The following is a 17,708-nucleotide window of genomic DNA, read 5'->3' on the forward strand; positions in this document are numbered from 1 at the left end:
ATCTTGTCCCTTGTATTTTTTATTGTGATTTTGCCACAATTACATTATTTATTAGCTTTTTTACAACCAATTGTTTTTCATTGTTTGGCATGTATGGGCTGATTTAAATTACGTAGCATGATGACAATTGATCCTACTTTCAATTGTAAATTATGTGGTGGCAGCCCAGGCAATTTTAATGAATTTAGAAATTCTGTAGGATAGTTGAGTATGTCATCCTGATTTGTAGCGGTGTCTACAGATTTATAAGTAAAGCATTCTCCTGGAAGTAAACTTTGTATTGTTGCATTAAGATCATCGGCATCTTTGTTTTTCGCCGCCAATATTGCTCGTTCGCTCAGCCAATTGAGATCGTGAAATTGTTGGTTGGTATATCTGGAAATACGCAAGCTCCTCTTTGTGTGTTTGTGCAGCTGCAAAACTATGCGGGAAATGTTATTAACCCGTTCGAGGCATCAACTGCGACATTACCATTTCCAATATTTAGTAACTGCTTTGAAAACACTTTCGCTGTTTCATCTTGTTGCAAAACCACTCGCATGTTTGTTGTTAACTGGAGTTTCTTAACATGACGCCACAGATTTGATGATTTTAAGCTTGCGTTTAGTTCCTCAGCAACACTTGATTGTGGTATATCTGGAAGAGTTTGGCGAAAATCACCTGACAACAAAATCATTGCTCCACCAAAAATATTTTGATTGTCACGTAAATCTTTCAATGTTCTGTCTAGTGCTTCCAGTGACCTCTTGTGGGTAATTGTACATTTATCCCAGATAATCAATTTGCATGTCTGAAGTATCTTGGCCATGGCGCTAGTTTTTCTGATATTGCAAACTGGTATTTCATCGATTTGCATATTAAGAGGTAACTTCAATGCTGAATGTGCAGTTCATTCACCTTCTAACAATGTTGTGCTGCTATTCCTGATGATGCCAATGCTAGAGCTACGTCATTTTGCGATCTGATCTTTGCCAATAGCAATGATAACAGGAATGCTTTTCCAGTACCACCAGGAGCATCAAGAAAAAAAATCCCTCCAGATCCGCTTGTATCAATCATCATATACAATCCTTTGATGATCATTCAACTTTGGAACAGCTGTGCGAACTATTTCGGTCAATGTTTCAATATCATACTGTTGCTCTCTTCTTAACTCATGGTTAAATGCATATCGAACACAACGGTTTGGTGCTGTCAGGCCCAAAATGATAATACTTTATTTGCTATCAATAAACACATATCCTCTATTATGATCAAAGTTTTATTATAAATTTCTGTAGTAATTTCAGAATGATCAGACATGTCATCTCTGTATTTGAGCCACAAATCTTTCAGATTTGAGGGAAAACATGTTGGAATTATAATCGCAAACAATGTACACACATGATGCGGAGATGAGGATATGATGTCGTCCTTGCTTATTATCCCAATGGAATCGTCTCCAAGCAACTGTAACATGTGACATGCTTCACGGTAAGTCGCACATAGATATTCATCAACCGTTTTCAATTGTTGAAATAATGTCGGTCTAGGAACATTAACCAATAATAACCTAAGGTAGTATCACTCATCATTATTTGGATGTACTATATAAATGGGCCCTATAGCACATGTAGCAAACACATTTGGATATCCTTCAACCGGTGTTCTTTTTTACGACGTTGAAACGACTTTGATGCTGAACTGTAATAACAATTCGAATCATTATTTTGTTTAATAATTACAAAACGCGTTGCTAGTTATATGTAGGTTACGTGGTCACCGGAAGTGCTTACTGTTGGATTTTGTAAATAGGTTGTAAACAAGAAATTAGTATATAAGAGTTAGACAAAAGTTAGACAGTCAGTCAAGCTTGGAGTCAAACTTGGAGTCAGACTCGGAGACAGACATAGAGTTAGTCAGACATAGTAATTAGTAAAATGTAGTCTTTGCTGATATGATAACCAAAAGGTTATTAACAAATATTAATTGTAAAAATAGCGAATAATAAAGTATCATTCAAAGAAAGAAGTGTGTTTACAAATTACTATCAAATCGCTGTTCGTCTAAAGGCATTTCACACTACCAGTGGACTCTGGGGAGTCCACATCACAAATATAATATTTCAACAACTATTCAAGTATTCACCGCTCGGGTCCAGCCTATCATTACAATTCCTGGTCGTACTGGTGATCCAGAACATACATCTAAAGGCATCACAAACCAGCCTAGGAGACTTTACAGCATACATCAAAGTATGGGCTAAATCATCTCTTTGACAAATTGAAAATAAACTTGTTAATGTTTTTGGAGGTTAACTGGGGCAAGTGGACTACAGAAGGGTGTCTTTCGTGTATTGGAAAAGAAAAAAATCGCCAAATTGCTCCATTGTTACTTACGTAGCGACCCATCTGATACTCAGAAACTTTATAATTTGTTTTAGCAACAGCGAACATGGCCATGTAATACCTTTGTTAACATATTTGCATATATATTTTATTAACTTGACAGAGTTACAAAATTCTACTTTGATGTGTGCTTGAAAAGCTTCGGATAATATTGGGAAGTACGGCACAATCCATCGGTTGTCAACATAAAAATCTTGTCCTTTTACTTTCACAACTACATATTGCCCACCATCCGCAACTGATTGCCTACGATACAGTGGATAACCATCATTTCCAGTAATGGTTTCAGCAGTTAGATTTCTCGAGTTATTGTTGAAAACTCCGCAAAGTCCATATATCATATGTTTAGTAATTATTGCTTGCACATTTGAATCAACATTTTTATTAGGAATCTGAGCTGATATGACCGAATCAATATCTTCAGGCCTCATTTTGTCAATAAGCCAGGCTAAGATGTGCGCATGAGGAAGACCACCCATTTGCCACTCAACAGAGTACATCCAGCAACGTACTTGGCCATATACATGATTTATTATCAAATTCAACAAATATTTTAAGTTTTGTTTAAAAAATCTGGCAGTAATTCATGACTATCTCCTAGAGTTTGGTCGTGTATCAATTCTTTTTTAATTTCTATCCATTGCGGGTTACATGTGAATGTAATGAATAGATCAGGGCGACCATATTTTCTAACGTATGTCATTGCATCTTGTGCGTACTCGTGCATGTGGCGCGGGCTTCCAATGTAGGTAGCCGGCAAAATTGTCATTTTACCCACATTGTTTGCATTACCATCGGCAATAATAGCATCATGAAGATGGATGTTTTCTTCAGATCGAAGGTGCTGTTGGTTTAAGCGGATGTATGTTAATCGCTCAGTCACAATTTTGACATACATGCCAACAGCGAACTGTTGAAAAAGTCGTTGACACATGAAAATGTGGATTATTTCACAATCATCATCAGCCTATGAATAAAAACTAGCATTAGCAATTTCAATTACTACTTTAGCCCTGTCATAAAATTTCGAATGAACTGCGCATCTAATAATTTCGTTTTGTATACACGTCGGATTACTATTGTCGTAGAACCTATTTTTAATTTCTTCGACTCTTAAAATAAGTGAAATTAATTTTCTCCAAATTTCGGAATAGTATCGATCAATGCATTGTTATTATTATTAAATTTATGAAAATTTTGAATCGACATATTTGATAAAAAAAATTGGATAAATTTTCTATTAAATCGCTATTTTCCATAAATTAATTCACGTACATGGAATTATGTTTCAATGGAAATTAAAAATAAAATTAGCTACTATAAATTCTTCAATTAATTAATAAAAATTTCAAATGTAAAAATTGCTTGCTTATCTCTAGCGATTGAAGGATAAGGGAGGATTGGCAATTTTACTATCAATTAAAAATTTTCACTTACCAGTTCAGGATTCTCGGCGAATTTCTCTTCGCATTTTCACACACAATATTTTTTACTTTTAAATCAATTAATTAATATACTTCACTTTTGCATACAAAATAATGTGAATACAAAAATATTCACTTTTTACTTGCAATCACTTTTGAAATATTTTCTTGAATGTAAATTCTGCGTTAGACCTTTCCAAAATCAATCCCACAATTCTATTATTTGTGATTTATTTTTGGTTCCTAATTCTGAATGATAGAAATCAATGGAATTCTGCGATAGACCTTCCCGAATTCTATCCTACCGACTGCGCCAATTTTGTACTTGGTATTCGAGAATATAATAAAAAAACTTTATTTCTTAAAATTTCAATCTTTTACAAATTACTTCAATTTTATAATATTATAATATAATGAAATATCTGGTATGTAACTGGCAAAAAATATATAGAGTAATCCTCCTTGAGTATAGAGATCTCGCATCATATACAGGTAGAAATATGCTCTATCAGCAAGGTGGTTCTTGTAACTAGATGTAAGGTAAGCAGTGTCGGCGGGATGAATCTCGTAACTATCGTTCAGCTTGCTCTGAATATGAATGCTGAGGAAAGAAAACGACCCAAAATACAAATAATAAATACAAACACTGAATGAAATTAATTGAGTAATTTATTCACAGTATTATTTACAAAATACACACAAACAAAAATCATACGGAAAAACCAGTGAACATGGCAAATTATTAAAGTTTGCATACAGATTATTATATTCACATTATTTCCTACTTAATTATTGCAGGCATTATACAGAAGAGAAAAGCCACAGGGAATCAAAAGTTCATGTACGGGGTGTGATGAAGATTGTGAGTGTAGTCGGTTTGCATATACAGCAATTCATTTTATGGATTTTGCTACAAACCAAGCCAAACTACTAATACATCACAGGTAAAATATAATTTTATTGATTTTTAATTTAATACCATGTGGACATGGGAGACTGACATTATAATACCGCATCTATTCATAGTCGTCTTGCCAAGTTAGTCGGACATTTGCACAGTACTTTACTAAAACATTTTGTACTTCTTTTGCGTGGTATTTGTCGCATAGAATGAAGAGATTTTGATGTGTCTGTAGTGCTGTTTCGCCATGAATCTGGTATAATATGTCCATCTTCTTCACTATCTAATGCTTCTTCTGGACAATAAAATAGTTGAGATGAGCAACTACTGCGCAAAATATTGTGCATTGAGTATCATAATTTCGGTTATATCCTTGGCTGCTAAGAATTTATGCAGGAACACTTGAACATTATTCAAAACTTTATATATATCGAAGTCCTTTGATCAGCTTAAAAAAACATTCTGTGTTATCGCCGTTATTTCAATTTTGTGAGCCGTTTCAGAGGGAGAAATAGTGACCTTCACTGTACTTTTTCTGAAGAGGTACTAAAGCAGGTATAGCTGGTATTAATTTTGGTTTTGAGTTTGTGTTTTCTCTTTTCTTTAAATAGTTCAGTAGTGTTGGACAGTTTTTATAGTTGGCTGAATGAGATCCATTGCAGTTGCAGAATGTTGGATTGGGGGTATCATTTTCCTTAGACACCTCAGGCCAATTTGATGAATCTCCGTTCACTTTACTGCACATATAATGGGCACTGATCACTTTTTGGATTCTTTTTCGGGTTTTAGAATTATAATATACACGCAAATATTATATGTTATTCCGTTTTTTGTCGAATTCATCTGAATAACTTTGACTAACTCCAATTGTGATTTTTTGAGATCCGCTTTGATGTCCGTTGGAGTGGCCCCTCAAAATCAGTATTTCAGATTGCGCCAATTTAGTCGTCACTCGTATTTTGCGGGAGTTTTGTCTTTCTGACAACGTTTTTAGATGTTGCTGCTTTGGATGATAAAGTAGCTCTTTTCTTTGTACTCCCTTCGAAGTTATTTTTCTGTGCCCTTTTTTTGATGATTGCATTGGCGGTTTCCATTAGTTCTTTGGTTTCCGTATCCGGATCTGAATCTGTGTTCGATAGGCTGCAAATCTATTTGATAACTCCAGTTTAGATGGGTCGTCGGTGCTATTATTTGAATTTATCAGTTGTCGAAATTCGTTGCTTGTGTACGCTCTCTTATTAAATTTTTTCTTCCTTGAGCGACCCATTTTTTGAGACTGTTTTAATGGGTCGATTAATTGCTCATCGCACAATTTAAACGTTTTGCACTGTCTTCCGCTATAGAGGGAAACCGCATACGGGATTAACGGGATTAAGTAGTGTCACGTGAGATTTAATTATTTATAACATGGTTGGGCTGAAGACACTCTCATCCATCAAAGATACTTTTTTTAATTTTACAATTTGATGGTCACTCTTCAACGTCCATCGATTCCACTCACCGAGCAAACCCAAATCATTCCCATGTTTAGTGCTAAATAACGCCAAACTATTCAGCTTATCTTATAACATATTAGTTCTTATGTGAGTTTTAATTACTTTCAATTTCGAAAAACTACGTGCACCACTTTGCTACACAAACAGGTAAAGTTATGAGTATTCAAGGCAATTTAAAAATTAGGGAATGCTAAATTATCGTACACTATATGATTAAGGATATCAAATTGTTTTCGGATATTAGAATCGATTGTCTGAAAAATATCACGAAATGCAAAAAATTCTATTGAGTTTATATTTCTACTGTTGCCGTCCTTTAAAATAACTTCTAAATGACTGCAATGCTTTCTTAAAGCTCTGTATTATTTTCCTGTAATTTATTTAAAAAATCGATTTTTTAAAATCGATCCTTAATTGTTGAAAGCGATCGTTTGTCGAACACATTTCAACATCTAAAAGCACCTAAAACACAATAATTTTACATTTATCTAATGGAAATCTTGGCGATTCGTCAGAGAGCTTATAATCCAATGGTCGTTTTTTTCTTTCGTTGTCGCACTTCCGAACCATCTTTAAATTCTTGTTCTCCATCCACCTCTTTGCTCAGTTATTTTGCTGTTGTTAGAATATTCTTATAATATTTCAATGATCTTGCAAAAATATTTTTAAATTTTCCATAGATTCTAATGTAATATTGTGTAATATTTGTATTACAATTATAAATTCAGAGCTTCGTGTTGATATTCTTTAATGAAATTTTCATTGTTTACAATGTTACTTTACATTGTTAACTTTACATTACTTTGATATTGTAAACTTTACAATATCAAAAAGCTTCTCCTAATTGATATCGGAAGGACCGAATTGCATTAATATGGCTGTGCCTATAGGGGTACTACATCTGGATGAGGGATCTGATAAAGACAGTTAGTGAGGTATATATAAATTTGAGTACTTAGTAAAATGCATTTCACTCACCAGTGAAAAACCAATTTTGCTTTTCAGCAAGAAAAACTGCTAGATCTTTTATGTGTTGATTCATCCTATTAGCGTTACAAAAACTAATCTACTAATTACGGTACGGCAAGTTCTAGCAATTTGCCTTAAGGTACAATGCCATGTAGTTTTTCGATAAATTCTAGTGTAGACAAAAAGTAATTTACTTATCATAAGTGGGGACTACTATGATCGATGAGGGAATATAAAAAATAACAAACGCTAAACAATATTATTTATAGGTTAAACCCGTTGTACACGACGCCAGATTTCTTGGCTAGTGCATGCCACACTTTATCTAGCATCGATAATATATACTATAATTTACGACCTTGCCAGCCACATTTCCCATTTATGCCAGCTATTCACAACGGCAGTATCCTTAACAAATTTCTTTGTATAACCATTTGCCTAGCAATGTCGGAAACAGATTTCAGAACAACTTCTGTTCTCGTTTTTTCTTGTAAGTTTTCAAAAATTTCAAAATTTTCAAAAAATTGTTTTAATTAAAAATGTTCAAAATCGATTTTTTCTAAAAACTAAATATTTTCAAAAAAATTCAAGATTTGCTTAAAATCTAATTTTTTAAAAATTTTAATTTTTCGAAATATTTCAAAATTTAAATATATTAAATTTACATAAAACTTTTACTAGACAAACTTTCCATAACCTTCTTATAATTTTATAACAATATGAATAATCCGATAAAGATTTTGATTTCAGTATCTTTCAATGCTTTCACACATGGTTATCAAATCTGTTAAGTTTTTTATAATTATTAGAGCTATTTTCATTCCATTTTTTAATTTTGAGTTTTGATGTATTACTTAATTCATTAAGAATTTTTCATCAGGTGGATAAAGTGAAGTTTGCCATCTTATTTTTGTTTACCGCTTTGCTGCTATCAATCTTTTAATTTTAAGACTAATAGTGGAAATTTTATTTTTAACTACTATTTTTATGTTTGTTGTTAAGGATTTGACCGCATTTTCATGATTTGTTAAAAATTATCAAGTTCAATATCATTGTTCAACTTGGAGTTTGTAAATTGACTTTTAAGTTAACTTTTTTTTTCAATAATACTTCGATAAAATTCCCAGTAAGTATTGATATTATGCAACGTCGGAGCTTGATTGAGTGGTTGGATGATAAATAAAAATATAAATAATTATGAGCCATGATCCCAGAAACTATGAAGGAATCCAAAAGGTCAGGTATTCTTGCTGAATCCAGTATGTAGGTGTTCCTGTGGAAATAGTTGTATAATTTTGTTGTTGAATAAATTTATTGAATTTTTAGTCCTTGTGATTCACTAATCGTGACCACAATTTGTATGCTTGCTGTTGAAGTCTCTTCCAACTACAAATCTATTACCCACAGTTTTGAAAAATTCTTGAAAATGATGATTTTTCAAATTATGCCTCGGCTGAAATTACAATGTCATGTGGTAATTGTTTTACTTTAACCGAAGATAGTTTAGACACAAGTCACATACATATAATATTATTCACTTATATCTTTACTTTACTTTCATTAATAAACCTAAATATGTGAGGATAACAATTTAAATTCTGTAATAATGATGACAAATTGAAGGGCTTGATTAGCGTTTTTGTGGGGTGCAGTTCCTCTAACAATTTTGTCATTTTTTCCTCAAATAGACTGCATTCTAGTATTATGTGTTCAGTTGATCCAATTGGTGCTCCATATTGACACGATTCTGATATTTTACTCCTAGCCTTTTCAGATGTGCGGGTAAGTTGCCATGGTTAAATCTCAATCTCGTTAATGATACGATTGTACTTCTGTTTCCATTTACAAACTTCCGGAACCATGATTTCTTTTACAGCGATATCGTCCCCTTGTCTCCGACGAACTATTCCATTCTTCTTGCTATTTGTCAAATATTTTTTGTTCAAAATTAATCATATAGTTATTCACTGTGGCTGGATGGATTATTGTTCCACCCATTTTGCTATAGTGTACGCTTTTTTGTTGCCTCTAATACCAAGCTGGGATCTTATTCATAATAATTTAAGCATATGACCGTCCTCCAATAGATTTATTTAGTATAGTATATAAGTCTAGTTATTGTAGACTTCATATCGTAATGTTCTATTTGTGAAAATAGATTTTTCAGTTTGTCTAAGCAGCTTTTGCTATCAGTGACAATACCCGCTTTAGTGAATTTGATACTTTCGACGAATTCGATTGCTTTTTTTATGGCTATTAACTCTGCTGGCCAAACTGAAACAAAGTCTGGGAGCTAATATCCTATTCTGACATTTGTTTTTCAAAAAATATTGCACAGGCAGGTTTATTTTTTAAGTTTTGACCCATCTGCTAATATAAACGCCTATAGTTTGTAGGTGTGGAGATCATTGCATCTATACATAATCTCAAACATTTGTATTGGATTTTGCCTAGCTTCCTGCAATGTGAGGAATTATTGAAAACTAGACTTCTAAAATCTAATGGTGGTCTAATCAATGTTTTGTATAAGTTTAGAGCTGTTGTAGGGTGAGCTCTCTACTATGCTATATTAACAAATCTATTACCTATATTCGCAAAATATTTTTTGTTTCAACTTTTTTGATGACCTGATCTATATGTGCTTTAAAAGATAATCTTCTGTAGAAAGTGACACCCAAGAATTTAAAGGTTTCTTGTATTTTAATTCTGTGATATTCAGTCGTTAGTGATACTTCTAGCTTTCTTCGCCTTGAAAAAACTCCTATTGAGCTCTTTTCATCTGATAATTCGAGTCCTTTCTTTGAGAGTCATCTATATCAGATACTTTTTAGAGATTTTCATAATAGTTTCAAATTTTGTTTACATTTTTATGGGTTGCATACCAATGTATATTCGTTGATAGGCTGCGACGCGGCGCCAACGCGTTTAAATATTTTGTCTAAGTAACATCGGCGTAGTACGATTGCTATAAAAAAAAGTTAGTTTTCGAAAAAACATAAGAATATAAAAAAAATCAAAAACTGATTTTTATGAAATTTTAAGAAAATGTTAAAATTAAAAAAAAGTAATATTTGATACGGAAAGTTCCAGCAATTTGACTTCAAGCACTAGTTAAGATTATTGTTCATTCAAAATTTTTGTGTTACCTGTAAAATTATAATTACATATCAATAACAACAATATTAAGAATAAAAAAATATAATTTATTTTTATATAAAAACTATTTACAGATTTACAATTGTTGACATATTATATTAGCCAAGCTCAATATAATGCAAGGAGAGATTTCTATACGAGCATTCACTCCGCAAAAGATGAACTTGTATCTGGCGCCATTGACATTTTGCTTCCGTTGGCAGACCTGCGTCTAGTCGAGTGAGTGTATCTCTTAATCCATAGGTGGGGAACCTGCGGCCTCGAGGCCGCATGCGGCCTCCGGGAGGTTTTTGTGCGGCCCCTTGCCGTCTAGTACAAAATAGCAGAGTTACTTTCAAACAACTATTGTACAAAAATCTCACCAAAAACAGTCATATTGTAACATGACATCAGCCTGAAAAACAGACTCTTAGGCAGATACGAAATAGAGATGTAATATATTATATTATATTAATATTATTTAATATAAGTAATATTTTCGATTTCGCAAGACATCGCCTATTATATGATACAAGAAGTATTGTAAAAAAAATTAACAGTGCAAAAGAATCGTTAGCACCCGGGTTGAAGATTTTTATGAGTATCCGTAGTAAAATGATAAAAATTTATACTTTATATTTTATTTATTATACTTTTTTTATTTATTTATAATTTATTTTTTATAAATTATAAATATAAATTTATAATTTATATACTTCTAGCAACCAAAAGCAAATCCGTAGCTTTGGCGGAGATCGGAGCAACCAGATTTTACCTAGATATATTGGCAATTTTATGAGACCATAGTTATAAAATGACACAAAACTATACCTTTTTTCATAAAACACAAAAATATATTTTTAAAAATTGGTGTCTAGTGGCAAGTTACTGAAACTTTCCGTAGTGAAAATTACATTTTATAAGAAGTTTTGAAAAATGATGAAAATTTAATTTAAGAAACCTTTTTTTTTCATATTTCGATTTTTTTTTGTCAATTATTAACTTTTATGTATTAAATTTATTAAAATTAAATTTTATTTGAATGATCCGATTCCTATTGATAGCGAGACGTGCTGATTAGTTATTGGCCAAAGCAGGTCCCAAAAATAATAATACAGTTTTTGAAAAATGGAACGTCCAATATCATTAAAAGAAATTTACATGTATAGACAAAACGGAGAACTGATTAAATTTGTGGGAGGCAGGTCTAGCGGTTTCGATGGTCCAATAAAAAATTTGAAAAAGAAACATTTGGCGGTCAAAAGTGATCAAAACATATGCACATCAAATTATCATATATTTTAATAATAAGAATAAATTTTGTTTACATTTTACTATGGGTTCTGTATCTGGGCGTTATTCTGAGGGGCGACGCTTACGCGCTTCTTTATTTTGTCTCTACGCAGCTAAAGCAGGGCGATCGCTTTAAAAAAAGTTTTTTTTTTATTTTAATTTTTTGTACGGGAAGTTCCAGCAATTTGCCTTAAGGCACGATGCCAAGCACCACTATTTATAGTATGTAATGCGTAATAAATTTTCTGCAATTAAATAGCAATTTTAATTTTAGAAAAATGATATATAAAAACTATTTTACCTAAAAATTCAGGGATGGGGCGGCATTTTTGTTAGTGCCCCAGGGCGCCCCTGCGTATTTATATGTACATAATATATAGAATTTATTTATATTTAAATCTTGAAATATAAATATAGTGTAAGGTTTTTGAAATGAGAACAACTTAAATGCAAAATATAAAGTAACAATACATTTTGTGCTTAATAAATACATATTTTAATTAAAATATTGCTTTCACGTGCATTATTATGAGTTTATACATTATCAAATAATACGCTTATTTTTATGGGTAAGCATTATCATTCTCTAAATGGATTAGGTACATCATTTATTAATAATATTTTTTAAATTATATTTTTAAATGTCTGTCAATAGTGCCTAGTCTAGGTATATTTCTTTTGGCAAGAGGTAACGTTGTGTTTAATGCATTAATCCTATTTTTTATTATAACAACTATTGTCCTTAATGACAAAAGGAATATTCATACCGAAAGTTTACAAATGAATTTAATCTGGCTTTTCCAAAGCCCGAAATTCCCTAAATTAAATATTAACATCTTAGTTTGCAAAATAAAATTCTTGTGAATTCAATGGTATAAGAAGAATATATAATTTCTTATTTCAAATAATTATGTAACAATAAGAAAATGAAAATCAATTTCAAATCAAAACACTTTAATATCATTTTTATATAAGAAATGAATGTTTAAATGAAATTAAAACGAACTAAAATATTTATAATTCATTTAAAATTTAATTTATAAAATATTTAAAATTTTTAAGTATTTTATTTACTTTTTTCTATATAATGTAATAAATTGTTATAACTATAAAAAAATTATAATACTTTCACAAAAGTCACTTTTTTAGGTCAATCAGCTTATGCGGCCTCTTTTATTGCTGCCTAATTTAAGTGCGGCCTCTAACGGCAAAAAGGTTCCCCACCTCTGTCTTAATCTGTGGTCGTGTTCAAGTCACGTGTTCTGTGTGATCAGTAATCCATTATGTTGCTTCGTGTTCGTGCTGCGCATTAGTTTCAACGTATTTGTGTTTTGGTGTTTTTTTTCTATTTTATTTAAAATTAGTGCTTTGGTGGACAAATAATCAAATGGCATAAATTGGCGATAAAATTGTTTGCAGATTTTTGGTTAGTATTTTGATGAATTGTTAATTCAAGACGTGAAACAAAAATTTTGACAGCGTTCTATTTCGTATTCGCTTTGATTTTCAATGTGAAATATTCGTTAAAAATGTTGGTGCTTTCCACGCTTTTGTTGCAACACGCGGTTGATTTAATATAAAACACAATGTTTGTTTTATTTATGATTATTATGTACATACGCACTTACTTTATTTATTGATATCATTTCCAATTTCATAGAAACGCTATGACTAATGCATATTCTATTTTAACACTGTAGTTGACATTAATTTTTTTTCCTTTTGAGACTATTTTAAAATATTTTATTTCTATATATGAATTAGTATAATATTCTTAACTTTCAGGTGTCGGTGAAGAATTTTTATCCAACATAATGGAGAGCCATGTGAATGTTTTGCCGAACAAAATCATCCTACATTTTATAGCCATGCAAGGTACACTGAGTAATAATTTTTAGCAAGTAAGTACTTGCAAGTTTTTTATTGCGATAGTAATAGCAAAATTGTTTTACGAAGCACTTAAAGGCACATGCTGCCAGAATTCCATGCATGAAATTTTAGAATTTGATCTGCTTTTATTGTCGGATCCTGCAAGTAAAAAGTATGTCTATATATTTATTAACAGTTATCAGCAAATGCTGTCTGTATAATTATGAGTTTAGCTGTTAGTTCACGATTCACAAATTTTACAATTGCTAACAAATATGGTTGTTGATGACACGCTGTCGATAATTTCAATTAATAAATTTGATATTAACTTTCTATGGAACAGATTAAACTTAAGTAGCATTATTCATGTTTCTTAGCCTAATTCTCTTGTTTGTTTGCCATTTTACTATCCTCAATTTTTAATTTTGTAACTATTCTATATTTTCTCACGTTCAAAAGTAGACCATGATTAACTTCATGATTTTTTTCTTCACATAGTCTCTACTATACTTTGACGGTACTCTGCTTTCTGGTCACCTCATAAAATTAATATTAACAAAAACTTGACTTACTATGTAAACTTCTCATAATGTCTCGATTTTCTAATATGTATATAAATATATTTTCACTTTAAAACATTTTTGCACTGCAATAATTCTTTATGAAAAAATTTGCTCGCTGGTTTAGAGTGTATCGAAAGGTGTGATAGAATATAGTACTTATTCATTACTAAAGCATCCCAATAAATTTTGGCATATGTATATTTGTATGTATGTGTGTGTATATATGTATATGTATATGTACATATATATATATATATATATATATATATATATATATATATATATATACCCACTAAGCCAAAATACGTAATATTAATGTAATTTTTATGCAAAATTTATATATAAATAAATTTATATATATATATATATATATATATATATATATATATACGAGGTCTGTTCAAAAAGTACCCGGAATTTTCGTTTTTTCAAAAAAATATTTATTTATTCGTCTACATTAATGTGGTCCCCTTCAAAGTAGTCCCCCCCAGATATAATACACTTATGCCAGCGTTTTTTCCAATTTTCGAAGCACCCTTGATATTCACTTTTTGATATGTCCTTGAGCACTCTCAGCGATTTTCTTCAATCGAGGAAAACCGCCGTCCTTTCATGGGTCTCTTCAACTTTGGGAATAGGAAAAAGTCACACGGAGCCATATCTGGTGAATTTTTGCACTTTGCAACACTTTATTTCATTTTTTACGCAAAATTTAATACAAATTCTTTGACTTTTCAATTCTTCCATTGTATAAATCGCCGAGCTCAGAAAAACACGTCGAACCTTAGCGACTACCACAGACAAAGTAAACAGTGAATATAGCTGAAAATTTCATCATACTTTAGGGGCATGTATACCAACACAATAAAAAAAAAAAGTTGACAATCAGACACTCCAGACCCGCGAAATTTAATTATTAGTAATTCCGGGTACTTTTTGAACAGACCTCGTATATATATAAACTAAAACCAATTTTTTGTGTTTTTTAATATCAAATAATCAAAACAAGTAACAATATATTTATGGGTTAACAGTCACAATTTTATAGCGCTGTTTCACAAATCTGAAATATGCCAGCGAAGCAGCTTCAAACTCTTGTTCAGTTATCTCAGGAAAAATTTGTCGGGCTGCAGCTAAAAGAAAGAAGTTATTAGTCACGGTTAATACATACTTCTGACTTACATTTTAATTTACTGTCAAAATTACTTTTCATAATCTTAATTAATAGTAGACTTTGCAGTGGGAAATTATCCCGTCTGCCACACCAAGAGCACTGGGCAGCTAACTCCTTAGTAAATAATTTTTTATAAAAAATTTTCACTAATGTCTCCTTGCTCCCTCCAATGCGTGTAAGTTACTTTAGCTGAAAATATAGTATTGCAAAATTAAATTGAAAAATTTTGTACGAATATTAAGTATAAGAAAACTCACCAATTGTGCTCTTTCCACGTCATTCTGGAAAAATATTTCACAGTTTAAAATGTTTTCTGTGGTTTTGAGGGGAAATAATTGGTCACAAATACTGCCTTCCTCCTGTTGGACACTATTTCCAGGTAGTGCCTTTATCTCAGTTAAAAGACAGTCATTTTACATTTTATTTTCCCTCACAAAGTATCTAAAGGATATCTATTAAAAAATCGATAAGAATAAATAATAATTAAGACACAATAACTATGAATCACTTACTTTATATTCGGGACAATCCTTCTATCAAGGCCACTACAGGCAGAGGTACCTCTGTCTGCGTGCCTTGATCAACAGTAGTCCTTTGTTTATTGATGGCCTGCTTCTTCCTTGCCATCTGCCCGGAATTTAAAATTAAATTGAATTCTGGATCAGCTGCAAAAACATTAGTCAAATAAATAAGATACAAAGTACTTTATAAAAGAAACTACTCACAATAATCTTCCTCTTCATCTTCAAATACTTTTTTGGTCCTCTTACGGTAACCCCTTCCTCGCGGCTCATCGCTTTGCGAAGCTTCGCTATCCGATCAGGTGGTTTTAAAAACCCGCTGAGCCAATCTTCTCCTGCCATACCAGTTTCTATATTAAATAGGTTATCTATATGATTCCGCTGAGCCAACTGATAAGCTATAATGCGTAGCTCTTTTTCTGTTAAACCAAAAAGCCGTGCTTCCATAGATTTCACATACTCCGCCAGCTCATTTTCTTGCTCGGCAGTGAAAACAATTTTGAATCGTTCCAAATTTCCCGCAGTCGTTATCAGAATCAGTGTCGGTATTAACAGTTTCACGAGCTTTTCTTACTCGTCGTTCTAAAGTCGACTTCGGAACATCGTAAGTAGCCGAGGCTTGAAGAAATCCATTCTATCAGTAAGAACAGCATTTACTGCTCTTATCATGTCTTCTTTGTTCCATTTGCCACGATCTGTTTTTCGTTTATAGTTGCGAACCATTTTATCTGTAGACAAATAAATAAATAGGTAAATACTTTTGATCCTGATTTAAGTAGAATTTAAAAATATCATCAGTAGGTGTCTACATAGAAAATGTTATTTTAATCATAAGGGCGGGGCAAAACAGGATTATCCCATTATGACCCGATCATCTTGCACCGATCCACACGTAGTTAAAAAAGATGACGCAATTCTAACCTCAAACTTAACCGGCGAAAAAATCTGGTTTAAATTTAATGTTTTGGACTCCTATAATAAGCGGATAAAAATAATACGTTAACACATGTACTGATGTACATGTCTGTACATCAGTTTTCGAATCAAATTTTGCGTAAAAAAACTTGCAATATCACTTTTTTCTCTCTGCAACGCAAAAACGAGTTCTAACCTGTCCGCTCTGCATGGACGCACTGGCGGAGAGTGAAGTTCGCGCAAATGGCGCTGTTGCCGCTCAGAACACAATAACAATTCACTCACACAAGCTTACTTCCCGTACTGCCCCGAACTTCATCTTGCCCCGGTCTCCCCTACAACTATTTTTGCATTTGATAAGTGATAATTCTGAATTTAGTTCATGTTCATACCAAATATGTGGGCATTCGGAAGTAATTCTCGAATGACGAATACACAATTAATAACTCCTTCATAAATATCTTTGAAATTGTTATGTTCTGTATTGTTAGTTCCAATCAATATAACCACTATTTTAGTTTTTTTATTCGAAAATTCGCCGTTTTTTATCCGATATAGAACATTTTCCACTTTATCGCCTCCAATGCCGAAATTGGCGGCATGAAATTTTTGAAATGTGGCCCAAACGGGATGCTTGACCAAGTTTGCAATAAGGGAGTCTCCAGTGAGAATAACATTGTGGTTAATCTTCGCCATTTTTAAATTATTTAAGTGCTTTTGACGCCACGTTTCACTTGTTCTAGCAGTGGGAATGACGCATTTATTGATATTTTCAAACTTACCAGACATAGTAAATAACTTTAATAATAAAACAACTTTATTTGTAATACAAACAAACTTATAAATTCCGATAATTCACAATTTTGTGGAAAGATATCTTTATCAGAATTCTGATACAAATAGTCACAAATATCTAAATTATATAGTTACTTACAAAAACTCCGGCTTGTATACACAAATTCTAATTAGTAAATATATTACGGAAACTCGTGGACTCACTCCTACACAATATAATAATAGCTTAAAGCTTTGCTTCTTCAATTCGCTCGTCATTTGCTAAC

At 32.0% G+C, this 17,708-nt stretch overlaps 1 protein-coding gene across 1 annotated transcript; it reads right to left on the minus strand.

The window, feature by feature from the left end:
• Positions 1 to 137: 137 nt before the first annotated feature.
• On the minus strand, positions 138 to 808 carry LOC113367922 (the record flags this gene model as incomplete). Its single annotated transcript, XM_026609498.1, has 2 exons — positions 444 to 808; positions 138 to 375 (listed from the first exon to the last, which is right to left on the minus strand). Coding segments are annotated over exons 1-2 (603 nt in total), but the record flags the coding sequence as incomplete, so codon positions are not given.
• Positions 809 to 17,708: the final 16,900 nt, after the last annotated feature.

This window comes from Ctenocephalides felis, unplaced genomic scaffold, assembly GCF_003426905.1.
Source record: "Ctenocephalides felis isolate EL2017-DRISC unplaced genomic scaffold, ASM342690v1 CF-g0.4_SCAFFOLD_00749, whole genome shotgun sequence".
Lineage (NCBI taxonomy): Eukaryota > Metazoa > Arthropoda > Insecta > Siphonaptera > Pulicidae > Ctenocephalides > Ctenocephalides felis.